Source organism: Balaenoptera borealis (assembly GCF_965194805.1).
Source record: "Balaenoptera borealis genome assembly, chromosome: X".
In the NCBI taxonomy this organism is placed as follows: domain Eukaryota; kingdom Metazoa; phylum Chordata; class Mammalia; order Artiodactyla; family Balaenopteridae; genus Balaenoptera; species Balaenoptera borealis.
The window spans coordinates 109,665,571-109,691,835 of NC_138881.1; the positions used below are offsets into that span (position 1 = coordinate 109,665,571).

Genomic DNA, 26,265 nt, shown 5'->3' on the forward strand with positions numbered 1-26,265 from the left:
TATTACTTTCTACCTCCTCTAGCGTTTTGATCGACAGAGTCCCATTTTCCCAGCGGAGAAAAACAAGGCACAGAGTCATGTTTGTACGACTGCCAGTGGAGAACTGGGGGAGAAATTAATTTGGGAGCCTGAACTTGAATAGAAAAGGAAATTTCGATTAGAAGCCCTTCTTGCTCAATATGGTCCATCTCTGGTGGCTGTTTACTACCACCAGATCCCCCAAACACTGAACCTATAATGGTATGTGCCCCCATATGTATTTAAAATTAAAAAATACAAAGCCATAAAAGAAGTGCAACGAAATCCAACACAGTACCACCCCCCACATTGAAATATCAAATATCAAATTCTTTCTAAAAATAAAGGTTGGTGCCCCTCCTATGCCAGTGCCCTGAGCAAAAGCATAGGCGGTGGAATCCGTAAGTCAGTGGCAACTGGGGTGCACCCCATATTTATACACATTTGACACCGTGTTCTTTTATCTCAGTTAGGGATCAACCCCCTCAAAACAAAAGTTCCCAGGCAGGAAAGCATCTCCCTCTTCCCCGAGGGATCCGCAGGGCAGGAACATTAAAATTACTTTCAACTTTGGGGCCCCTTGGGGAGCAAAACTCTTTTCTCCTACTCACATTTTTGATCCTCGAGAACAGAGCTGTGACATAACAAATCAGATCTGGAGCTCCTCACAGCTGAGGTGGTGCCTCCCCTAAGACAGGGGGTCCCCAAGGGCTGAGGCAGTGCCTCCCCTTCCGGTTCAGGGCTCCTAAGGCAGACAGCACTTCCCGCCTAGATGGGGCCTCCCGAAGGCTGAGATGATGTGTCCGCTAAACGTGAGGGTTTCAGGGCTGGAATACAATCTCACCCTCAGATCTGAGGCTCCCAGAGGCAGGTGCACTATCTCGCCCTCAAATGCCAGCTTCTAGGGGACAGGCTTGCTTTTTACGTGCCAGATTAGGGCCCCTGGGGGCAGGGGCCTCCCTTCCCTCTCAGATTCGGGGCTCACCAGGGCAGAGATGGCGTCTCCCCTCAGACTCTGGGCTCCCCGGGCTAGGGGCACGGTCCCGCCCTCAGAGTCAGGGCTTCCCGGGGCAGGAGCTGTACCTCGGCCTCCCTCCGCGTGGGGGAAAGGGGCTGCGGGACCAGCGGCCTCTCCTCCGGCGGGAGGGGGGGCTCCCCTGAGGCCCTGCCCCCTTCGTGACATGCCCGAGGTGTCCGGTGACCGAAACACTCTTAGCTGGGTGCAGGGTGCGGCTCAGGGCGTGGTCACCGGGGGCTACTTAGGGTAGCTGGCGCGGGGGCCGGCGCGGAAGCCGGCTGCGAGGCTGCGGCGCCGAGCGCTGGCCATGGCGTGGATGCTGGACTGCCTTTTCGCCTCGGCCTTCGAGCCCCGCCCCCGCCGTGGTGAGTGGGGCCCACCGCGTCGGGGGGCTGGGGTCCTTCGCTGGGGCTGCAGGCGGCTGCAGCCCCGGCCAGGCGCCCTGGGGCTTGGCTCGCCGTCCCTTCGCCTCCCTTCCCGCTGGCTTTTAGCTAATTGTTCCTGGCTCAAGGACTGCCCCGTCGAGGCCCCGCATAAATCACCGGCTTTGCCGGGAACAGCGAGCAATCGCGCTAATGGCTCGGCGGGATGCGGGTCGAGCGTGGGGGCGGAGTCGCTGGCTCAGCCGTCCTCGGGGACAGCTAGAGAGTCGGGGCCAGACGCGTAGGAGCACAGTCCTGAAACCCAAGGGCCCTAAAGGCCCAAGCATGAACGTCCCTGGCCGGGCAGCTAGGGCCCGCGAACCCTGAAGATGGAGGTGGGGGGATCCTTTTGCCTTGAAGCTTGTCCCACCTTGTCCCAATCTCAGCTACCGAATATCGACATGGGTCCCTCAGAGTCATCGAATTCAACCCCTTTATTTAAGAGATGGTGACATTGAAGGCCAGAGATGGCAAAGGCCTGCCCAAGGTCATACAAGGAGTTGGCAGCAAATCTGGCTCTGCTGAGGCCCTGCCAATTGCCCACTGCCCCCAAAGCTCCCAATGGCAGAGGCCTGGGGTCTTTAGTCCGGGTCTTCCCTTGGGTACTTTGATATCAATGCTGTTTTCCCTATCCTTGCGGAGTTGAGGACATAGGTGTGCGAAAGATCACAGCACCACTGTGATATGTGGGTGGCATTTCACCCCCTTCTTGGAAGTGCTTCTATAAAGTACGTTTTGGAAACTGATTATTTATTTTTCCTCCTTAAAGTTTCAGGACACTTATCTTTTCTGTTTGAGATTTCCCAGGACCCCCACCCACACTGTCCTTCACTCCCCCTTGGTAGGCCCCACCCCCTCGAGGCTGCCACCTGCCCCCACTGCCACCTGTTTTTCCATAGTCTCCACCTCCAAAATCTATATTGGTGAGAGTGCGTCATTGGTCACCAGCCATAGACCAAACCTGGGGTTGTCTCCTCTTTCCTCTGCCCCCTCACAGGCCGGGGAGAAGAGGCAGGGAGAGGAGGGGCCTCAGCAACTTAATTTTGCAGAAACCCATGTTTAGTCCTTGCCGGCCCCAGCACCCTGAGAACCATCCCAGGAGCCTGACCTACTACTAAGGGACTGCAGCAGGCTTAGCAAGTTCAAGAGCTGCCTCTGGCAGGCCGCAAGTTCTCTGAGAAAGCAAAAGATCTGCATACACACAGAGAGTTGTTTTGTTCTGTATATTTTTTCAAGTTTATGTGATCCCGGTGAATCGAACAAAATTAAGGGTGTTTTCTAAGATGCCTTTTAAGGCCTTACAGCTCAAACACCCTGCCCTTGTAAAGGGGGTAGGGTGAACCATTCCATCCCTGCCTGGCCTGCAAGGCTGTCGTGTGACTCCAATGAGATCAAGGATATGAAGTCTCCTTTATGAATAACCCCATTGGGAAGGGGTCAGTATCGCACAAGGAAGCCCATCCCCATCTAAAAACAGTCATTTCTATTAGAATTAGGAGGCTTTTCCTTAAACTGAACCCAAATCTCTGTTTTTCTGGCTCTGGCACTGACCTTCACGATCCTTCCAAGAGAACAGTGCCAGCCCTCTCCATTCCCCCACCCCCGCTCACCCCTGTTTTTATCCAGGCCAAACCTCCCCAGTTCCTTCATCTGTTTAACATGTGACATGGCTACAAGGCTCCTACCCGCATCTAGCTGCTCTTCTTTGAGCATGCTCCAAGTTGTGAATGCCCAGTGACCTGGCCAAAAGAGGATTTCCAGCTGTGTCCCTGTACATATAGTCCTGGATGGCTGAATTTCCCTCTTTTGGAAGCCCACGTTCACACTCATGGTACACAGACACATAGCCACAAATACACACATACATACACATTCCCACACCCGCACATGCCCACATACAAAGTCACCAACGCACAAACACATGCTTCACATGCACCACATACTTTTCACACACGATGCAACATAACCACATCACACACGCATGCACTACACACAAATCCTTTGTACATGCCACGTAGTTCACATACAAATAGCTAATTTATATTGGAAGTACTTTCTTCACCTGAAACGACTAATTTTTTAAAAAGTAAACTCAAGTTCTTTTCAGAGTCTCCATTCTGTATTTTGTTGTTTGAATTCAAGTGCAAGACCTTATATTTGCTACTGCATTTCCAGTCTGATGAGACCTGTCCCCCTACATATGCCAGTGGTACACCACTGCCTACCCCAGCTCTATTACTTGTACAGAGCAGCTAGTATATGTGAAGTAGTTCCCAGATGCTGGGCCCTAGTCTCAGTCCTTTACATGTATGATCTCACTTAAGTCACACAACATCACTTTGAAATAAGTAATTAGTCTTTGGGTACAGTTTTTGACCAGGTAAGAGCTCATTCACTGCAACCCTCCCCCCGCCCCACCAAGAAATGCTGTGCAATATGAAAGGTAACTTTGTGCATAACTATTGATATTCCGTAGGGCTACAATTGCCCTTGGTGCCTCCCTTCAAATGCCTTCCAGAAATCCTCAGGAGTCAGAGGGAGGGAGTAGCTGGCCGATGATTGGGAAGAGTGGGGGAAGTATTCTAAATGTCCCGTCACCCACCCAACCACCTCTTGCTAAGGAGACTGTTGGTACGTCAGAACAATCTTTTGAGGGTTGCAATGGGCAGTCGACGACCATATGAAGACATTTGGGAGAGGCATCATTGAGCTCTGGGAAGAAGGGGGACCCAGAAAGGTCTTCTTTCCCAGGGAAAGGGACAGCACGACTGACCCACTTGAAATTCTCTCCCCAGTTCACTCCTGGCATTGGATTTAGCCTCAGACAATTGGACTTCTGTAAAGCAGCCAAAACTCTAAAGCTGAAGGGACCCTAGGGCCCACTTTACATACAAATTTGATCTTTTCTTGGGGATGGGACCCGATCGATTCGCTGAGGCCAGGCCTGGTTGAGCTGCACAGGATTAGTTCCCAAAGCTGGGGCGAGTTTGCCAATGAGACACCCCACTTCCCTGGTCATAGCATCAGACTAGCACCCTCATCCACTAATGGCAGGACTTCCCAAAGTTCCTTTGAAAATCATTTGTTTCCACTTCAAAAGGTATTTCTCCATAGGAAAAAAATGTGACACCCTATAGAGCTTAGGTTCCTAGGTTAGGCCATGCTTTACCAACCATAAGGATAGAATGCAGAATCTGTGTGATGAAAACTGGTAGAAAATAATACTCTTGCAAGTGTACCTCAGGCTCCAGCAGTAGAGCTGACATTCATCAAGCTTAAATATCAAATGACAGAAAGCATATTGGGCATTGATAGAGCAGGATACCAGGTCCCTGAGGGTGACGATGGCAACAGGAAAAGCAGTTTCATTCCCTTTTTCACACTTACCAGCCAAGACAACCTAAATGTCCAACTGTAGTGGAATGGTTAAATAAACTATATGACATATCCACTTGTTAGACTAAGTCTACATCCATAAAAATGCTGTTCATGAAGAATATGTAGCGACATGGAAAATGGTATGATTTATGTGTCAAATATGCATTTTTAAAAGACTGGAAGAAAATTCAGCCACAAGGTAAACTAAGAGATCCTTTTAGGTTGGTGGGATTATAGTTATTTTTTTTTCTTTGTTTCCCAAAATCTCTATTAAGTTTGTTCTTAAATTACTCTTATAATTTAAAGAGGTGTTTAAAAGGCTAACTGAAGGCCTATAGTATACAAATAGTCCATACAATAATTACAATGATCTAAAATCCCACTATACATAGTTTAATCTAAGGGATTTTTTTCTTCAAATTTTAGTTTAAGTGTAATGACTAAATCAGGTCAGCCAAATGTGATCCTCCCAATGATCATGAAATGTCCCCTAACACTGGGTGGGAAAAGGTAGAACTGGTTTGAACCTGCTTTTATAGTTTTGCAATAAGCAAGTTTCTTAGCCTCTTTTAAAATAATATAATAATACCTACATTTCCAGGTTATAAATAATAATCGTTATGATTTTTAATAACTATTTAATAATAGTTATATTATTGTTATTGGAGATATCATTATATTAAGTGCCTTCTATGGTTCATGTATCAAAAGATGTGTTTTAGTCCTTCTTCAGATATTTACTGTGTACCAGTCATCTTACACAAATGATCTCATTTAACTTTCATAACAACTCTTTGAGGTAAGTATTATCATCTTCATTGAAAAGACAAAAACTCAGAGAGGTTCAGTAACTTGCCCACGGCCACACAGTAGCTGAGCAAGGATTACAACCCCTTTTGGTCCGATTTCAAAGCTTGAGTGAGATTAAAAGAAATAGCACATGCAAAGCTTCTAGTGCTATGCTGATATAGCGCAGACATTTACTAGGTGGTCAGTACAATGTTGATGATGTTCCCTTGCCCAGAGTTCAAATTCTGGTCTTTGATCTGCTTGACTACTTATAGATTCCTTTCTATGAAAAGGTGCACATTTCAATTGAAAGATGCAATGCAAACACCACCTGTGTCCTTATTGCTGGGGCTCTGAGTCACTAGGAAACGATTTCTGTTTCCTTCTGGCAGTATCATTTGTTCTCACATGTATCAGCAGAAGTAGGTAGATGGCATGTTTGATGAGCCTTGGCAGCTACTGTCACGTCTCAGATACACTTCTTGAGAAACCACGCGGCTTCCTCGGGATAGGCACCTGCTACCCAGCAACTGGTAGGTCCCTGCACTCAGGGATGCTTATTAAATGGCTGGGGCCTATCTTGAACCCCTGTTCCAACAATTCTCTGTATAGTTTGGCTGACCCTTAATTGTTACCCCTCCCACTTTCCTCCACTAAGCAGGGGCTGCAGGACCTCCTCAGAAGCCGACAGGGGTAGGAACTAGAGAAGATTTTAAATTCCTAAATCCTCAGAGGGACTCACTAATAGATTATCTTGCATGGTGGAGTCCAGGGTCAGTGAGGAGTAGCATGCAGGACGAATAAGAGAGGTGAAGGAGAGGGAGGAATTGAAGACATCCTCCAGAGACTGGGAGCGCCTGAAGCCCGGCCTCTCAGAGCTTTTTCTGCCATGACTCTCAATACTTCTCTACTCTGTAGCCTCTTTATCCCTCCCTGAGATTATATCCACCCCCTACCCTCAACTTCTTAACCTTCACCCACCACTCTCTGCCCAAATGCAGCTTCAGCTTGTAGTGACTTGTTTTTGTCTCTAGAGGGAGGCAATAGCATCAGGGAGGAAAGGGCACAGATCGGGGTCTTCTCTTACTTTACCAAAGGGTAGATTTTATTTTCCTTTAACTGCGAACAGATAACTAACAACTAAATGGAACAGTATTTTAGGTGCTGCAAAATATATCTCAGAGAAGCATCATCGCTCCCCTCATCTACCCCCCAAACTTGGTGGCTGCTAGAAAAAGGGTGGCCTTGGGAGCCCCTCCTAATTTCTAGGTTAGAGGTAGAAAACAAAAACAAAAACAAAAAAACAAAACAGAAGTCGTGGGGGCAGTTTAGCTAAGGAATACTTATGCTGTCTTTCTCTTGGGTACAATGGCACACATTTAAGAGACAGGGTCTGGACTGGGTGTGAAGTGAGGGTTGGGGAGCTCAGTCCATAGCTGGGGTGGGAGGAAGTCTAGATGCCGAGCAGGTAGTTTGAAACTTTCCTGTATGGAGTATTACGTCTGAAACGTTGGTTTCATTAACACTGCCAGGAGAAACTGCAGAGTGAGAATTGGACTTAGGGCCCAGCTCTTCCGGGCTGCATTAGGGCTGATAAAAAACATCACCCTAAAAGAAGAGGGGCTATTTCAAGAGTGTCAGACACAACAGTAATGAGGAAAATTGGCTTAGTCAGTCGGCTTCAGTACCTGAACACCCCGGTTGAGACCCTCTGGGCTATATGGGCAGGGCGTGAGTAAAAGCAAGAGAGGGAATTAGCCTTTTCTTGAACATTTATTAGACATGTTAGACATTTGGCTGACACTTTCCATATTTTACCTCCTTGTCATCTGAACATGTCTAAGGCAGGTGTTAACAGCTCCAATCTACAGATGAGAAAACTGAGTTTCTGAGAGATGAAGTAACCTTCCCAAGATCACAGAGCAAGTAAGTGATGGAGCTGGGATACAAGCTCAAAGCTGTCTGAAGGTCCTCATCTTTAAAGGGTTTTACTCACATTTTTCTTGTGAAAACCAAGGTCTCCCTCTTCAATAAAATTCACATTTTGGTTCCTTGCCTGTAATGGGGGTTATTAAAGCATCTTGGAGCTTTTAGCTTCTTCAAAGTTGAAGTTTGTTCCCCATTTCACAGGTCAGAGTACTGGACTGGAGTGAACCAGACAGTCTTCATGAATTCAGGTGGGACTTAACACAAAAGAATTTAGATAGGTGGTCCAGTGCTTGAGCGTATGTGTGTAGGGGTGGGAGGCAGACGCCTCACAGGATCGACTGTGAGGAAGCGGAAGTGGAGTTGGTATATTCAGAGGAGAGTGAGGAGGTGTCAGACTGGCCCCCAAAGCAGCAGGAAAGCCAAGTGCCTGAGACCAGATGCTGGGAGACACCAAAGTTTGCGTGAACTTCTTGTACAGATTTACCAAGGGGCTTCAGCTACTCTGTGCCCTGTGTGACTTACACTAGCCTCTCTAGCAACCCCCCCCACCACCCTGCACTTTAAAAAAAAAGACTTTCTGGCTATGTAGTAGTTTAGGCAATGCTTTTCCTGCCCACCCAGGATGAGGTGCTGACCCAGGCCCAGCTGGGGGTGAAGCTTTATGGATGTTACAGCTGCTTCTCGTCCGCACACCAGGCTCATTTGTGCCAGTTGAAAGGGCACAATAATAACAGTAGCAATTTAAATCGTGCTCCTCGCTTTCCGCTTTCCCCCCTGAAAAGTGGCGAAGTGACTCACCACTGTTGAATTGTCCTTCTCTATCCACTCCCTGACCTCTTTGCGGCAGTCTAGGCTGGTTCCCTGGGGGCTGAGCTGGAAGCCCGTTCTTCCAGCGGCCCTTTAGCTGTGACGGAGCCAAACCCCCCCCCCAGTAAATGTGTTCCCCCAAAATGCGATGTATTGTTTTAATTTGAAATTCTCAGATGAGGCTGCTTGGAAGGCATTAGAGCAGCATGAACCCATTAGGTAAGCACAGTTCTCCCCGCCAAACATGAATAATACAAAATGGGACCCATTCAGGAATCTTTTGAGGGGGCTCTGCTTGTTTTTCTATATGCAGTTTCATATGGAGATGACTGGTCTGCTTGAAATTTACTACATACCAACTTCTGGTGGTAATGCCGTAAAAATAGGTCCCAGGGGAGCTGTGAAATCATTCCCTTACTCCATCCTGACCCCTCACCCCCATCCCCATCCATACCCAATTCCCCTGACCCTATGGCTAGAAAATGCTCATTCTCTGCTCTTTCTTTCAGCACCAGCCTAAGGAGAGCTCCCAGAACTGGAGGTGGTGAGGTGCTTATGAGCCTAGAGTAATTAAAGATTTTGAGGTGTCAACAAAGCAGGTAATTAGGTGGAGAAGGTATCAGCTGCCTGGGAGACAAAGAAAAGTAATTATGCTGAGCACTCTTGGCGCTGTCAGTAAACTCCAAAGAAAGCTTTGTTGGGAAGGGATACCGTTTGATAGAGACTTCAATGCCTAGCAGAAATGAGGGACTCTTGGTGAGGCTGCCTGGAACAGAAGAAAGGTTTAGGGAGCTTGGCAAACCTGGATTCAAATACCAGCTCTGCCTCCCACTGGCTGTGTGACCCTGGAGAAGTTACTTAACTCCTCTGAGTTCGATTTGTGATGTGCAAAATATTAAGTCATAGCTCTCATTACCTCATTAGGTCATTGTGAAGACTCAAGGAGATAATGCATGTAACAGCACTAGCACAATGTCTGGTATACAATAAGTGCTTAATAAATGGTAACATTATCATGATCACTATTATTATTCTTACTATATACCAGGCATTCTCTACAGGAGCCCAGAGTTTAAAAGGAGAGACAAATAATCGCAGTTATGCATGATCGTGTCATGAGAAGTATGAAGAGTGTAACTATGATGGCTCAAAGGAGGGAGCCCTCAACTGGGAGGGAGGGGTACAGAAAAGCAGAGAAAGTTTTGTGACTCCTGAGTTAGGTCTTAAAAAAATAAGTAGGAGTTTTTCACGAGGCCCAGGGGGAAAGGGATTCCAGGCAAGTGTATGTGCCCACACAAAGCCAAAGAGGTGTGAAACAGCCAAGCCTTGAGCTAAGAGTTGGTCTTTGCTGGGCACGAACTGGGATCTCCTGGGGGAGGGGGGGGAAATCAGTGACCAAGAATCTTTCCAGTTTATTCCCACCAGCCCCTGAACCGCGCCTTAGGCGCCCTACCTGGCCAATCACGTGCGACGCCCTCCTCTTCTTTCCTCTAAGCAGTCAGGTAAGCTCACACCCAGCCCCCAGCGGGCCTGGTGCGCACAGCGGGGGGTCGGCGGACCCAGAGCCGGCAGATCAGGCCGAGGGGAGACTGTGCCCAGGTCGCGGGCCCCTATCTCCTTCCTCGTCCCAGTCCTGGTGCAAAGCCCCCCTCCACCCCCAGTTAAAAAAAACAAACCACCAAGCACACAGCCACTTGGATTCTTTAGACAACCCCGTGCTCTCTCACACACCACACCGGTAAACTCACGCCGCGACCCCCCTCCAAGACACACACGGTCTTCAGCCCTCCATCCTAGCACGTACATTGGCTGCATGCGTCCCCACCACACACATGAGTACATCACACTCAAACACACACAGACATTGCACCCTCACACACACAAACCTTTGAACACACACGCCTTAAGTAAGCTCGCATATAAAGACACCTTGCTCACAAACACACACACTACACACCACAACAACCACCGCCCGTAAACCCACATTGACACAGCACAGCTAAGGGTAAACACACACCAAACAAATATATACACACAAGCTTCAACGGGCACACACACATACACACACTGCATACACATACACACTACAGCACGACCACAAACCCCGGCAGAAACATACATCGAACACACCCGTATCCAGACCGCACCCACATAGTCACACTGTCATCGGGCAGAAACATACAACCTACAAACGTGCACACACAAACATCGCACAAACACACGCTCCACGTCCGAGCGCAAACCAAATACACTTCACACCCAGCACTCGGACTAAAACATGCAACACGCACACACACCCCACACCCAGCCACACACGGAACTCACAGGCGAACCGCACTTGCGCGCGCGCACACACGCGTACATGCATACATACATACACATACAGCCCGCCCCCTCCTTCCCTCAGGGCGGAAGAGAAGGGGGCGAGGATGGGAGGAGGGGGAAGCAAGGAGGGGGGGATGGGCGGGCGAGGCGCTGCGGGCACAGACGCTCTTTTCCCTTTGACCTGGGGTGTTGTTCCCATTAACCCGCCTGTTCCCCATTCCCGAGCAAAGGGAGTGAGTGAGTTGGGTCCAGACGGGATCCAGTCCGAACCCGGGAAAACTGGAAGGGCTGGGGAATCCGCCGGCGGGCGGAGGGCACGTGAGCTCCAGCCGGGACCCTGATTCTGCGTTGGTCGACCCTGCCGGAGGCTCCTCCCCCCAGCAGCCTCCCTCTCAGACCCCTTCGCAGCTTTGACCTCTGCTCCCCACCGCGGGGGGAGGTGGTGGAGGGGGTGGGGGCTTCTTCCCCTCCTACCCGGGAGAGTGAGCAACTGTTAGGGGTGGAAAGCTTTACTGGTTTCAAGAAGTAAGGAGTTTAGATCTGCAGAAAAGCTTTTTGCGAAACCTGTTCTAATCTAGTTTGAAGACGTCTCCTAATAGAGAGCTCACTATTTTGCAAAGCAACTAATTTTTACATAAAAGGCAATGGTTATTAGAAATCACCGACACCGCGCTGGACACATAGTAGGGCGTTATAAATGCTCCTCCTTCCCGCTTTTGTCAACAAATCTGGCAGGGCTATCTGCAGCCCAGCACCAGCCCGCGACAGCTCTGGGGCAGTCGGTGAGCTTTTTCTAGCGCACAAGCCCTCTGGAGAACAGCCGCCTTGGCCAGGGAGCCACCGGCGGCAGGGGGCGGTAGTGTCGCTTAGGGTGCTTTGCACGTCTGGCGGCATAGCCCCCGCGGGACAGTCTGAGGTCCCCTCCCTCTGTGGCGGGCTACAGGGGTCACTCTAGAATACTCCGCGGCCAGATGAACATCTGGCTCCTGTCCTCCGCCTGCCTCCTTTCTGTAGAGATGGACAGCGGGTGAAGGAGAGGAAGAGGAAGAGGACTTCCGCCTGAGGCGGCGCATTGTGTAAAGCGCCTTGCGGTGCAAAGTGCACAAGCTTCGGAGTCCGTATAGGTTCGAATCCCAGCTCTACCACTTCGCAGCTGACTACCTTGGCAGGTCACTGTCTTAAGTTGCGGGGTGGGTGTGAAATTTGAAGGAGGAAATATATGTAAAGCGCTAATTCCAGTTAAAATCCAAAGGGTGTCCATTCCCTTCCATTCCCTCTCCCTAACCCTCACCAAGGATAAAGATTTGGGAGTTTGAGAAAGAGGGGGATCAGAGGCCGGAGATATGACCACCAGGTAATGCCTCTAAGCCAGAAGATGGACAGAGGTTCAATTAGCACTCAATTTCTTAAGCGATGTGCTGTATTTAAGGGAAATGCCTGCACCAGTGATTTTAGTGATGCCACTCACTAGCCACAGGACATTTCAGTTCACAGCCCCAGTCCTTGGGGCTGCAGTGAGGCCACTCTGCCCATCACCTCACCTCTCACAGGGACTTCCTAAACCCTTCCCACCCCCACCCCGAATTCTTCTCCCCCTTTCCAAGTTGCTGAGTTATTTTTTAGTTGTAATGAACACTCATTGGATGCCAGGGACATCTTCTCTTACCTCATGCTTTGCCAGTGCCTAGCACAGTGCCAGATACAGCACTGGCTGTATACATGCGGCAAAGTGACGCCCTGGGTGAAATCCCTTGGGAACACTGAGACTTAGGGGCACATAAGGAGTTATCATAAGGACTCGAGAGAGAGGATTCCAATAGCAGCACCCCAGGCATTGTGGGGATGGAGGGCAGTGGCTTTTGAATAGGGGGCTATTCCGTTCCTCCTGAAAGCCCTCCAGCCCTAAGCTTCCCTGGAAGGGGGTTGTCTCACTGTGGCTGAGGCTTCTGCAGTCAGTTAAGAAGAGAGCCTCTTTCCTGGAGGGCAGAGGCCCTGGCCAGCTAGAGGGTGAGTCACTGTCTCAGAGTTGGGCAGCAGAGGTGGCACTAAAGTGACAATGAATTAGTCCAAGATGGCAAGGGGATACTACCTGAGTGATGATCAGAAGGGGATAAAGCAGAAGCCTGAGCCCTTGAGGCTGGGATTAAGTGGTAGGACGTCTATATGCTTAAACATAGTCAGCACCTAACCCACCTCCACACTTCTACCCCTCCAAGTCCCAAAGGATAGCCAGGCAGCTTCTTAGAGGAGGAAGTGGAGTGGAAATCATCCTTTGGGAGACCTGGGTTCCAATCCTGACTTGGATACTTGCTGTATAACCTTGGGCAAGCCCTTTTCCTTCCTGTTCTCAACACCAGAAGGAAGTTAAGTGGGCAAGGGGCTCTGTGCTGGGCCCTGTGCTAAGTATTTTACCAGTGTTATTTCACACACTGTTCCCCTTAGTGCTATGTGGTGAGCATTTATTCCGCTATGTTGCAGTTGAGAAAACTGAGGCTGAAGTGATATTCAATCATCATCTACTTTCTAATATATCATGCAGTCTTTATGTATTTATGTTACCAAGACAATCACTGTAACTCAAGCCAATAACCTGCCAGTCCTCTGCCTAAATTGGCTCCTTATGCACCCAGGTTCAAATCATGTCTCCTGGCTGCCCCCAAAGCCAACCCGTGTTGCTTTCAAGGCGGTTGGCTACCTGGGTGGGTTTCTCTTTTCATCTTCGGTGACACCCACCTACCCCCAATTCAGATCTTTCCCTGGCATATCAGCATAAGATCCCACATTGGAAAGCAAGCATCACCAGAAAGGTACACCCCAGTATCAGCCCCTTATCACAAGGGTGGGGGATCTGGCTGCAAGATGTTGCAGTGAGGAAGGGGAGCAGAGCTGCCAGGGCCAGAAGGAGGGGCTGCATAAAAAACCAAGAGGAGAGACAGAGAGAGAGAATGCCAGGGACAAATTGGACCAGCCTCAAACTGCCGCTCCCTCCCTCTCTCCCCCTCTCCTGATCTGGTGCTCTAGAATGTATAAAGGGGCAGCACCCAGCCCATTTTCAGCAGGTGGGGAGGGAGAGATCCTCTCCTTCAAAGGAAGGGAAAACCACCCTGAGCATTCAAATTACATTCCTGTGGTGGGTAAGATTTATTTAATTACTGAGGGGTGGGGGTAGGAAAGAGGAGCAGGGGAAGAGGGCGCCTTCTTGGTAGCGCTGGTGCTGAGGTGGTACTTTTAGTGAAAAGAGCGCCACCCATGCTGCTGCCAGAGCCAGAAGCTCGCTCCCTTTGCTAGGGGTTAAGAGAGACTCGCCACTGGGCTTCTGGATCTCACTTCCAAGCCAGATCCCTATGAGCCACATCTCTGAGCCTTTGGGGAATAAGTCCATGTCTTCCTTGGCTACCTCAGTACCTATGTATGCCTGGGGTCAGCAACTGCCCTCTATCCTTCCCCCTCCCCTTCCTTCCTCCTCTCCTTTGCCTAGGCTCTGCTCCTTCTCCTTCCCTCTTGCTGGGCTAAACTAGAGTCTCTGACATTCTTGATTCTCTTCTCCTCTTTCTTTTCCATCCAGTCAACAACACTCTCCCTTCATCCATTTACTTCATCCAGGAGAGGAGAAAATTCAACTGGGAGGGAGTGTAATTGTGTATTTGAAATTCTCCCCACTTGAGATCTTGCGCTTATAACCCCGTATTGCCCTTGTTGCGTCAGATGAGAATATTTTGTGCTTGTGAATAATACATTTTTGCTTGGCTGAATAGTGATTTGAATATATGATTGTTGGGTTGCAGATTAGAAGAAGGCATTTTTGGAAGCAGTATTAGAAGGTAAGATGGTTTGGGCAGGTGTGAATGGCCTTCTGACTTCTCCAGGTGCCAAGAAGATAGAAAAAGAAAGATGAAGACTGTAGTAGTGTGTGTGTGTGTGTGTGTGTGTGTGTGTGTGTGTGTGTGTGTTGGGGGTGGGTTACTGAGACCATTCTCATCCAGATAGGTAGAGGAATTCTGCTTGCTTTGTTGTTCATTGAACTCTGAACAAAATGATCTTTCTTGTCTCTGAGTTTGGAAGATCAGAGGCCCTGGACAAGATGGCGAACAAAGATCAGGAAGAGTGAGGCAAGGAGGGGCCGGGAGTCGCTCCTTGTGCAGTCCTTGTGTGCAAAGGGCTGCCACCTGCCCTTCAATGCCATACTAGTCAGGGCAGAAGGGAAGTGATGAGGGGTAACAAAAAGTGTGCTGAGCGGGGTTCCAGGAGTTTGGGGCCTGCCTTTTGGCTCTGCCACTAATTAGCTCAATGCCCTTTGGTAAGTTTCTTCTCCATCTGAACCTCCACCTCTGCCTTTCCTTCGCCTGTAATGTGAGATTGTGTGGCATGGCCAACGGAAGAGAAAGGGAGCCCTCAAAGGAAGGGACCCTTGGGCTGAATCTTGAAAGAGAAATCAGCTTTGAATAAAGGGAGAGATGATTGTGGGGTATGATAAGAAACAGTGGGAGTAGCCCCGGGAATTTAGCAAACAGGTATGCGTAAGGCACTGAGTTGGCTGCTGCGTAGAAAATTGCTATGAATCAGCTCCTGCCCCACCGCGGGAGCTTCAGAGAGAGAGTGGGGGAATCTGAGCGGCAGAGCGAAGCGCTCGAAGCGCCTGCAGCTCGTCCCAGGACGGGTCGTAGTCGCGCCGCAGGACTGACCAGCGGCTCACGCAGCCATTTATTCCCTGGCCGGACCAGGAGAGTCGCCAAGAGGTAGTGCAGGGGCAGGGCTCCAGGGGCCTGAGTGCAGCCCCTCGAGGGGCTGAGTGGGAGGTGAGTGCCCTCCAAGCGGAGCGCCCGACGTGCGGGAGGGAGGGGAAGCCTGCGGGTCCTGAACTAGGTGCCCAGCTTTTCGCGTTCAATGGCTCAAACGTGGAGCACGCAAGAAAGATTGCCTTTTTCAAATTCTCGGCAGCGGCAAGCAGCAAGAGTGGTTTCTGCGCGCGGCGGGGCTTTGCTTAACTTTGCAGGTTCTGCGCGCTCTTGAGCCACGTAGGGGCGAGACGCAAGGGGCGCAACCCCGCCTGACCACGCTCGCAGCGGCAACCTGTGGCCCGGGACAACCCTTCGAGGGGAGGGCGCAAAGTCTTGGCTGGCCGGTTCCTGTCCCTTTCCCCCTCACCCTGCTCCCCCTCCCTTCACCTTCACCTAGCTCTGGGTAGAGGGCAGACTACCGGGCTAGGGCTCCATTAGGGAGGGAGAGGGAAACCCGCTTAGACCCACTCTCCACTCTGGCGCACAGAAGCCTGCAGAGGGGCAGCGATGCTCTCTCTTTCCAGCTGTGGGCAGTGGTAGCGTGGCCCTGTGTCCTGGAGGTGGCTACGTCCTGTAGAAGAATCAAGGACTAGGCAGAAGTGAGGACTGTGTGTCCACCGTGTTCTTAGATAAACCGGATAATAATAAATGACACTGGTTGTGTTTTGGGGCTTGGAGATGCTCACAGACTTGCCCAAGGCCACTCAGCTGCTTAGTAACTAGGCAGACCTCCTGACTCCTGGTCTAGGGTTTTTGTTTGTTTGTTTGTTTGTTTTTTCTTTTTTGCACTGTGTCATAGCCAAGACAGTGGTGTAATTTTGAAGGAGGATAGATACAGGTAGGTAGACTTTGATTTTTTAAAAAAAATACGTTTATTTAAATGTAGTTTAAAAATACCATTCCTATCAGGAAAACATCTCCCACAGCCCCAATTCCCTATGACAGCCATTCAGACAGGATTTTGAAAAAGAAAACTGCAGAAAATTGAATGCTTCTTGGGGGAGATACAATCAAAGGAGAAGGGAAGCAGGTGGGAGTGGGGGAACAAAGGTGAAAGAGAGGTAGCTCTCAGCACAGATTTGGAGAACAACTTTATTCTGAAGGTTTCCTTGACAGATCTCTGTCCAGATGGTTTGGGGAAGTGTCCCTACTGGTCTTTCCTCTCTCGTGCCAACTCTGTAGAAACCCCAGCTGTGGTCTAGAGGGGCAAATGTTTGATGGTTCTTTCTTTAATTGAGAGCCTCCTCCTTCCCTCTGTTGTAGCAAATACGTTGGGTAAGTCTATTCTCTCTGTGTGTGTGTATGTGTGTGTAAATGCATATGTGAGAACGCATGAGGATGTGTGTGTGTGTGTGTGTGTGTGTGTGTATGTTTGTGAGAGGAAATGTGTGTGTCTGAAAGGGAATATGTCTTAAAGAAGGGGGCTTGGAACCAGGGGAGTTGAGAAGATGGGAAAAATGAATCAGAGTTTACCGAATGCATACTATAAACCTACAGTTGAATAAGGGTCTGAGTAGTGCTGGTGGACCTGAAGAAATAGTCAATTCTTAACATTCCTTAAAGGAACAAAGGAGAGGAAATGTATTTAAATGAGGGCAGGGAAGGATGATGTTAGACCCATGTCAGACTCTTGACATTTATGTGACCTTCAACTAGGCTGTAAGACCCCAAGGACAGGAACTGGGACTTTCCACCCCAGATGGCCCCCCCTTTCCTCCACCATCCCTAACATGGATGGCTTGCACACTGTGCTGAGGAAACCAAAGGTAGGGACTAAATCCCTTTTGTGGGCCAATTAACTTTTTTCTACATTTCAGAGCCTAGGCTGATCCCCCCCAACCCCCACAGTTAGTTGCCTTGCATTCCTGATCATGAAAGACCCAGTGAAGAAACAGTTCAACTCATCCCCTCTGAAAGTGAGCTACCTGCTGACAAGATGTGGTACCCACTTTTACCTTCTATGGATGGTACAAGGGCATTCTTCAATGGGGGCACTGTCTGCTTCATTCCAGATAGCAGCACTTCTGCTCAGTCTTCCTTTCAAATATGACTCTCAGGTATTTGGCGGGGGTGGGGGGACAATTCCTCACCTTGGTACAGCACTGTACCCTTTGGAGGATTCTTTCATGTCACCCTGTCTTTTATTTAATCTTTACCATAGCCACACGTGATAGATATCATGGTTTTTACTTTGTAAGGTGATGGAACTGAGGCTCACAAAAGTGAGATAATTAGCTCTAAGTGACTTGGTTGGTGAGTGTGTGAACTTACAGGTGGTAAGGCTGGGATTTGAACCCAAGTTCTAGTCCATATCTCAGGACCTTTTCAGGATGCCATGCTGTCAGCTTGGGGAGTGGGCTGAGGCAAGAGACGTGATGGGAGGAATACATAGGGCTTTTGGTGCTTTTCTCTTCTATTCACTCCTCTTCTCTACCTTTCATAATAGTGTTTTTCAAAACCATATATATCTGTATCTTTCTATCTATCATTATCTACCTATCTTATTTACCTATCATGTCTTTCTTCTTCTTCTTCTTCTTCTTCTTCTTCTTCTTCTTCTTCTTCTTCTTCTCCTTCTTCTCCTTCTCCTTCTCCTTCTCCTTCTCCTTCTCCTTCTCCTTCTCCTTCTCCTTCTCCTTCTCCTTCTCCTTCTCCTTCTCCTTCTCCTTCTCCTTCTTCTTCTTCTTCTTCTTCTTCTTCTTCTTCTTCTTCTTCTTCTTCTTCTTCTTCTCATCTATCCTATCAATCATCTACCTTCATTCCCATTTCCCAAGAATAGTGTGCATAAAGAAAGACCTCAAAATCTAGCCATCTCCTTAGGAAAGAAAATAATCTTGACTCAGGCCATCCCAGTTCCAGGCAGCAGATGTTGGTGATGTATACCAAGAAATACTGTGGTTTGGTGGGAAGGGCAAGACCAGGCCTGGGGATAGTCTAGTTCCCAGATTGTATTCCTCCATGGCATGTTAGTGCAACTTCAGTTAAGTTACAACCTCTCTGGAGTCCTAGTTTGTTGTTATCTGTAAAATGGGAACATAACACCAAACCTACCTCCTTCCCAGGGGTTGTTGTGAGAATAAAGTGGCATGATTCATTTATCCATGAATCACAAATAGCTGTTTTAATTACAAGACCTTTATGTTCTCTCAAAACTGTCAAGAGTTTATAATCCTATGATTACCCAACAAACACATTGAACACCTATTGTGTGCTAGGGTCGGGAAATAATGGACATGTGGAAAGCTTTTGGGAACATGAAAAGCACAAGAAAAATTAGACATTAAAAAATTACCTTCTATTGATGGAACATCTTACTTTTTTTACTTTTTCTGCCACAACATAATAGAAACAGCAACCGAGAGGGAAAAAAGAGATAAAGGGTGACACAGCTTGTGATGCCAGCACTATTATGCACTCTGACACATACTGCAGATAATACTGAGAATATCTATATCTTGTTGTACCTTCGGATATGACCTCCCTCGGTTTATCAAATCAGGCTTTGATTATGTGTCCATGCTTTTGGTTTCATTATTTAGCTATGTATTATTTTGTAGCTATTAAGAGCAAGGGTGGATGAGGCAGTGGAAAGAGCCCTAGGTCTGAGAACTGGGTTCTTGTCTAGATTCTGTGTCAAATTGCTGTGTGGCCTTGGGCAATCTCCTGTCTCTCTTTGAGCCCCAGTTTTTTGAACTCTAGAATGGAAGCTTTGGGCTAGATGATGGCTAAGGTCCCTTCTATCTCTGATCCATTCTAATCTAAGAAGTTCTGGAAACATTTTTTGATACCAGAGCTTTTCTGAATGTATTTTAACAGTACTACCTTTGGTTTATGAGCTTCTGTTATGGTTTGATGGACTGACTCACGTATTGAAGAACGCTGCCCCCAAATTTAATTATTTTGGGGCATTACACCACATAGGGTAAAATGAGCCATTTTGTTCATCACGACTGCAGCCTTTGCTGAAATGGAGGTTATGGGATAGCAACTTAAAGGCTAACTCATTAATGCTCAGGGACGAATGAGGTAATGTGCCAGCAGACCAAATTGGTGCCTGAATGTTTTCATCTAGAGACCTGTATCTCTTTCTCATGTTGTGATATATTAATGGGGATGTCTTTATCCATTGTCACTGCCTGTAGACATTTGAATACCGTAGATGCAATACCTTTTGGGCACTCAGCCCTGCACACTATCAATTTCTCAAAGTCCAAATTCTCTCAACGGCTAGAAGCAAAATTCTGATGGTGCCATAAAGTGCCTAATTTATTAGGATTCTATCGATGGCATCAGTGCAGTCCTGCTTTTCTCTCAGAGGTGTTTACTAGTGAGCACTGCACCACCCCTAACTATTTAATGGGGGCAATGGAGTAAATTAGTCCCCCAAATTGTGAAGGCTGTGGATTTATGCCTAGCTGAAACATTTCTGTCCTCACAATGTCGAAGAGGGTGACCTTTCTGTTAATTTGTTTCTCCATCTGTGCCATGCGTTTCAGGAGGACGTGAGGAACAAGCTTGATGCCACTCATGTGTGTTTTCCCTCTTCGTATTGCTGGAGAGTTGATCTGGTTGTGCCTCTACTCTTTGTTCAAATTCTCTCTCTTGGTAGCTGCTAATATCCTAGCCCCTTTACTGATTCAAATGAAATTATATGTTATTTTGCTAGTGACGATGTGAAATTGGATGATTTAAAAGACAGATAAATTTTTGAGACTTACAAGCATTTTACTAATCTGAATAATAGCATTTAAAAAATGGACCTATGCAGTTAGTTTTTCTAAATTTTATAAGATAATTTTTTATACTTGACCCTGATGTCATTGGAGATTGAAGAAGAAAGATCTATTCACAACAATCCCCCAAGATCTTTTTACCCGTTTTCATTTAATTCAAATTTAGTAGAGAGTGAGCTAAGTCAGATGCATCGATACAAATTCTAATTTTATGTAATTACTTTTGAAACCTGATATTTTCTGGTAAAGTCAGGCCCTCTGCAAAGAACCTTCACTATCAATGTGTTTATTAAAAACCAGTGCTAAATATCACATGTACATTATTCATTTAATTCTTACACAGTTGGTGAAATGGATACTGGATCATTTCCCCATTTTATAGAGGAAGCCACTGAGGCTCAGAATTCAACAAACTGTCCTAAGCTCGCACAGCTAAGAAATCACAAAGCTTGGCCTTGAACTCAGTTCTATTTAGCTCTGACTCCAGGGACCATTACAGATATTTGTCTAAGGATATTGTTTTTGCAAATGTGTTGAATTCTATGCTGAAATTGAGAGGGCTTACTTTCGTCTTCCTTCTTCCTTTTTGATGTCATGGTCACTTCAGGCCAATGCCAGGACATGCTGAAGGGGAAGGGGAAGACACTTCGGAGCAAGAGAGGTCTCTTAGCACCTTGTTCTCTGTGAGGAGCCTCCTTTTGTGATCAGCTCATAGTGTTGAAGCCTAGTTATTGGTCCCCCCTCCCCAACCTGCTCATCTGCTTCTTATCTACGCACACTGGACGTCCTAATTCTGCTTCTGTCTGGTATTCTACTGGTGCCTTGAGAGTATTGAAGGCAAGCAAGACAGTGTCAATTTTGCTGGCAGAATTGTGGCATATGATTGCTCTTAAGTTTAGCCCTGTATCTTTGAGCAGGAGGCAATGACAAACAGTTTATTCTAAGGCCTTTGATTTCCTTTGGAATTGTAAGCATCTAGGCTGACTCATCTCTCAAAGGCTTCTCTCTCTCTCTCTCTCTCTCTCTCTTTTGGCTGACGTTGTTTTGAGGTTCTCTTATTTGTTCTCACCTTATTTTGGGGGGAGAAGAGGGATTGATTTTCATCTTGATTTTTGGGTGAAAGAACCAGCTATACTCTTTGGATGACCAGATTGTAACCCTTGGCAAGAAGAAATAGCTGCAACTCCAAAACAGGTACAAAAATGTCTAAATTGGGGTAAAGGGAAAGAGGGAGCCATGTAAAAAAAAATCAATCCAGAGCTAGGCTGTGTGTGTCAGAATGAGACCCTTGGCTAATAGATTTTGGACCTGCCATTGTGAATGGGGGATTACTGGCTGCTTAGTTTGGGACTGTGGTTAGGTTCTCTGCATGTGCCTTTGGTTAAGATGGTCATTTTGTGGATGCAGTTTGGTGGTTGGGCTTAGGTGTTTACTCTGGGTCCAGGGGATATTGATTTTCAGTTGAAGGGACTTCTTTTAAAAATATGTATGCTAAGAATTTTCCTCTTAGCTCAGTTCAAAAGGTATAGAAATACTCCTTCCTCGTCCTATCTCATACTGAACTTCAGTTATCCGGCAGATATTTATTTCTGACATGTGTGACTTTGGCCATTAAGGAAAGTGGGCAAAAGAGGATTTTGGAAACAAAAGAAGTGAGGGATTTTTTTTTGACAGAGCTCATTTATATAGGTTATTGGATGATAAACTTCTACCTCCCTTTTCTCTGTCAAAGCCACATTACCTGATCTTTGGAGTTTAAGCACCCCCTCCCCCATAATATATAGAATATTATCATAAAACTCCATGGGCAAGGGGAGCTCAGAAAAGTAGCATGTGACCACTTCCCTTCTTGCCAAAAGGTTTAGTTCCCCACGTCCCGAATTATCTTCTCTTAGGAACAAGCATCCACACACTCACCCAAACCATAAACTTCGGAGCTATCCTTTCCATTACAATAAAAAATTTTCTCTAAGTTCTGTCAATTATACCCATAACATCCATCTCCTGCTCCAGCCCCATTGATACTGACTTGTGTCAGCATCTCTTGCTTCTTGGCTGATCTACCTACTTCAGGCTTTCTACCCAAACCAGGTTTTTCACTGCTCTGCGATTTTTCCAAGCTGCAGCTCTGACTCTGTCACTTCCCACTTAAAACCCTGCAGTAGTTCCCTATTGCCTTCAGGAGAAAGTCCAGCTCCTTAACATGGCTTATAGGGCCATTCATGATCTCATTCCTGCCTATCCAGATTTATCTCCTTCCATCCCCTTTATACAGCTTTAAGAATATAACAAACTCTCTCCCATCTCTTTGCCTTTGCACAAGCTGTTCTCTCTTTCTGGACACTCCCCCCTCCCTGTCTCCAGGCAGACTTAGATGTTTCCTCCTTTCTGCTTTCACAGTAGTTTGTTTATATCTTGGGCGATTGACTTATCACAAGGTTTTGTAAGTTGTTGCTAACCTATGTATCTCCTTCACTGCACCGTTAAATTCTTTATGAAAAGAGTATTATTACTTTGCTCATATTTGAATCTTTAGTGCCTGGCACAAAGTAGACAATTAATGCAGGTTTCTTTTCTTTTCTTTTTTTAAAAATGCATACGTGAAAGAACAAATTAATAATAGAGGTGAGGATGTGCAAGATAGGATGCTGTGTGGGGTGCAGGGAGATCCCCACTGGGGGATCCTGTGCAACCTGGGAGCAGTTTGAGATAGTGGGCACCATGCAGAAGGGATATGTAAAACAGGTTTGCCAATACACCAAGAAACTTCACTATACCAATCCTGTATAGAGAGTCTCATTAGAAATAGCCTGGAAATGATGTTTGTTTTGGTACAAACTGATGTTGTTTTATTTTTTCAGGAAAAAATAACATGATCAAGTTGCACAATTTTGGGTAAATAGATAAAAGGCAAAAGGCAAACCAAATCCCACTATTTGATACAGACACCATCAGTAATTGGGCGCATTTCTCTCAGTCTTTTATTTTTTTGCATGTTTTTCTTCACATAGTTGTAACCATAATTAATACAATTCTGTATTTTATATTTGTTGTTTAAAAGCTCCTTGTAAACATCACTTTAATGATTGCATAATTTTCCATACTGTGGCTATTCCATAATTTATATAACTAGTCTTGTTGCTGGGCTAGCTTTTTTCCCTTAATTTTTTACTGTTATGGTTCATGTACATATGGTTTTTCCTGTCTGTAGGAAGATTTCATTAGGATAGATTCCTAGAAGGGGAATTACTGGGTCAAAGGGCCTGGGGATGATTTTTGGCTTCAGACTCACGTGTCCAGTTTGCTTTCTGGAAGAGTTGTACAAAATTTACAGAGCTCCTAACCTAGATGAATGTGCCCATTTCACCCAAACTGGACAGCATCAAGCATTGTTATTAAAAAATAAAAATAAACTCCATCAATGTTCCTAATAATTAATGGAAAAATATTACCTTATTCTTATCTTAATGTGCATTTTAAAATTGTAAGGTTGGTTTTTTTTTAATATTTTTTTCTTCTTCTTCTTTTTTTTTTTTTTTTTTTTTTCCTTTTTGCCTAATTAGGTTTTCTCTTTTCTGGACTGTCGGTTCAGGGCTGGCTTTTTTTAAGTTGGATTTTTTTTTTAAATAAGCAGCCAGAGGCAGCTCTGCTTGAGGGTGAAGCCACCTCCCAGTTTTCCCTCCCCCTTTACCACCCTCCCCCCCCCCATAGTTCCCTCTACCAGGTCCAGTGACAATTGGATGATGCAGTCCTGATAATCATCCGATTCCAGAATGGGAAGCTGCATTCCTTCTCTGAAGGCAGCAAGGACACTGTGCCCCAGAATCATGCCCCCTCTGCTGTTGTTGTCCGCCTTCATTTTTTTAGTGAACGTCCTGGGAGGAGCCCCAGGACACAACCCGGACCGCAGGACCAAGATGATCTCAATACACAGCCTCTCCGAGCTGGAGCGTCTGAAGCTGCAAGAGACTGCTTACCACGAACTCGTGGCCAGGCATTTCCTCTCTGAATTCAAACCTGAAAGAGGTGAGCAGTACCCCGGGATGTGGCATCCTCGCCTTCGGGCCGAGTGGACCCCCTGGGCGGAACGGGACGAATTGGGGGTCCAGGAGGGTGGGAGGGACTCTCCTCTGGTCTTGGACCTGGCCGGTTCTCCTGGATCCTGGAGAACTGAGGGAGCGGGAGTTGAAGGGTGTTTGGTGAATTGGGAAGAGGTGAAGATTAGTTGAGTTGGGTTGAAGCCTGGGGGCTTGAGGGGCAGTGAGACAGGCAGATACCAGGGACAGACAGGTGGACAGAGGACAGGTGAAAAGACAGACGCACCAGGTGAGGTGCCAGAACAAGTCGGAATGAGATGGAGACGCAGAGGGACACTCAGAGAAGACTGGGACAGACAGAGACAGCGCGGTTGAGAGACGAAGAGTTAGAGGGAGATAGCGAGACAGTGAGAGAGAGACACGGGCCAATCCGGGCGAGTAGCGGGAGGGCGGGTGCGGGTGCGGGTGCGGGGAGCGGAGGCGAGAGGTGCGCTGGGAGCGAGCGGGACCCAGCGCAGGACGGGGGTCGAGCGCGCCAGTGGTCTCCGCGGTGCAGGTGCAGATTCTGCGACTGAGGGGAGGTGGCAGGGGGTCACGCGAGCCGAGGGGTGCCGCCGCAGTGATGAAAAGTGCAGGGGGCCGCAGGTTCGCCCGGCGCAGCCTAAAAGGAGCGCAGCAAAGGGCGAGGAGACCCCGCGGGCAGCCGCCACTGCGGGGGTCGGAGTGCGGAGATCGCGGGTGTCACCGCTTCTCCCGCGGCCGCAGCGCTGGGAGCCGACGGCATCCCGGAAGCAAGCGCGCCAGCAGTAACTTAGCGACCCTTGCTAGCCGAGGCGCCGCAGGCAGAGCCCCTCCCCTCGCCTGTTGCGCTGTCCCGCGGCCTCGGAGCCCCGGAATTTACGTTTTAAGCATTGTGTTGAGCTACTGCTGGTGCGTAACAAGATGCGCGCTGCGCACGGGGCGCCTTGGATTATCTGGTTTGGTTAAATTCTTGGAGTCTCATATGTGGTAGTTAGGATTGGTCCCGTTTTCAAATGGGGAAACTGAGGCTGAGTGAAAGCAAAACACTTTTGGGGGGCTGGTCAGAGCTGTTTGCCCCTCTCCCCAATCCCTGTGGATCAATGCATTGCGATGCTTTAGTCACTTATCAAATCCTACTTGTATGAGAATGCGTGTGTTTTCTTTTTCTCTTCCCATAGCTCTACCTATTGACCGTCCAAACACCTTGGAGAAGTGGTTTCTGATTCTGAGAGGACAAGAGAGGGGTGAGGGTCTCTCATACTGCCCTTAGTAAAGAAATAGAATGCTGCACCCCTCCTGTACTGCGTCCCTGGCTACTGGAGACTGGGCGGTGCCCACTGCCCCTGGGGGGGACTCACTCTCCACCCCCCCCCCACCCAGCTTCCAGAAACCCCGCAGGGGATGATTTCAGGAAACGGCGCACTAGCTGCAGGAGTGCTGGGTAGTCCCATCAGATATGCCTAAGCCTTCCGGGTGAATCTACCCCAGACAGTTTGCCCAGAAGAAATTGCCCTCATTGCTTCAGGGTGGTCACCCCCTGGCAGGACTTAAGGCAGAGACCCCGTCGGGGTAGTTGAGTGGAGCTGAGTCGTTCAGCCAGACCATCGCAGGGTCCCTTTGGCTCCCTCCCCAGGGAGGGGCGCTGCGGGTCTGGTGGGGTGGGGTTGGCTGGGGGCGGTTGCTTAGAGGAGTGCTACAGCCCCTGCAGTTCCTCCTGATTTAAGCGCTGCGGAGCGTAGACGTTTCTCATTCTTTCTCTCTTTGGCTCCCCAGCGGTATCACTCAAGACGTTTGGCATTCGACTGGAAGAGGTGCTTGTGAACGAGCTTACCCGCCGCAAGCAACTTGAACTGAGAGCCGCGATGCAGATTGAAGAAGCCACCGGTCAGGTTGCGGGCCGTCGTCGAGGAAATGTGGTGCAAAGGATGTTTGGCCGCATCAGGCGCTTTTTCAGTCGCAGGCGGGATGAGCCCTCCTTGCCCCGGGAGTTTACTCGCCGTGGGCGTCGAG

At 48.0% G+C, this 26,265-nt stretch overlaps 1 protein-coding gene across 14 annotated transcripts in view; it reads left to right on the plus strand.

Moving 5' to 3' along the window:
- The first annotated feature begins 1,239 nt into the window (after window positions 1–1,239).
- The window catches only part of ARHGAP36 (Rho GTPase activating protein 36), a 30,955-nt gene continuing 5,929 nt past the window's right edge, over window positions 1,240–26,265 (plus strand). The window contains exons 1-9 of one of the 14 annotated variants that reach the window (XM_082377907.1): window positions 1,265–1,401; window positions 7,470–7,551; window positions 7,756–7,802; window positions 8,871–8,960; window positions 9,773–9,863; window positions 11,701–11,855; window positions 24,065–24,223; window positions 25,434–25,499; window positions 26,029–26,264. In XM_082377907.1, the coding sequence (XP_082234033.1) occupies window positions 24,115–24,223; window positions 25,434–25,499; window positions 26,029–26,264 (411 nt within the window). In that variant the 5' untranslated portion in view covers window positions 1,265–1,401; window positions 7,470–7,551; window positions 7,756–7,802; ... (2 more) ...; window positions 11,701–11,855; window positions 24,065–24,114. Of the gene's footprint in view, window positions 1,402–7,469; window positions 7,552–7,755; window positions 7,803–8,870; window positions 8,961–9,772; window positions 9,864–11,700; window positions 11,856–23,955; window positions 24,224–25,433; window positions 25,500–26,028; window position 26,265 lie in introns of those variants that run through there. The other 13 variants (XM_082377908.1, XM_082377904.1, XM_082377905.1 and 10 more) reach the window with 13 other exon arrangements.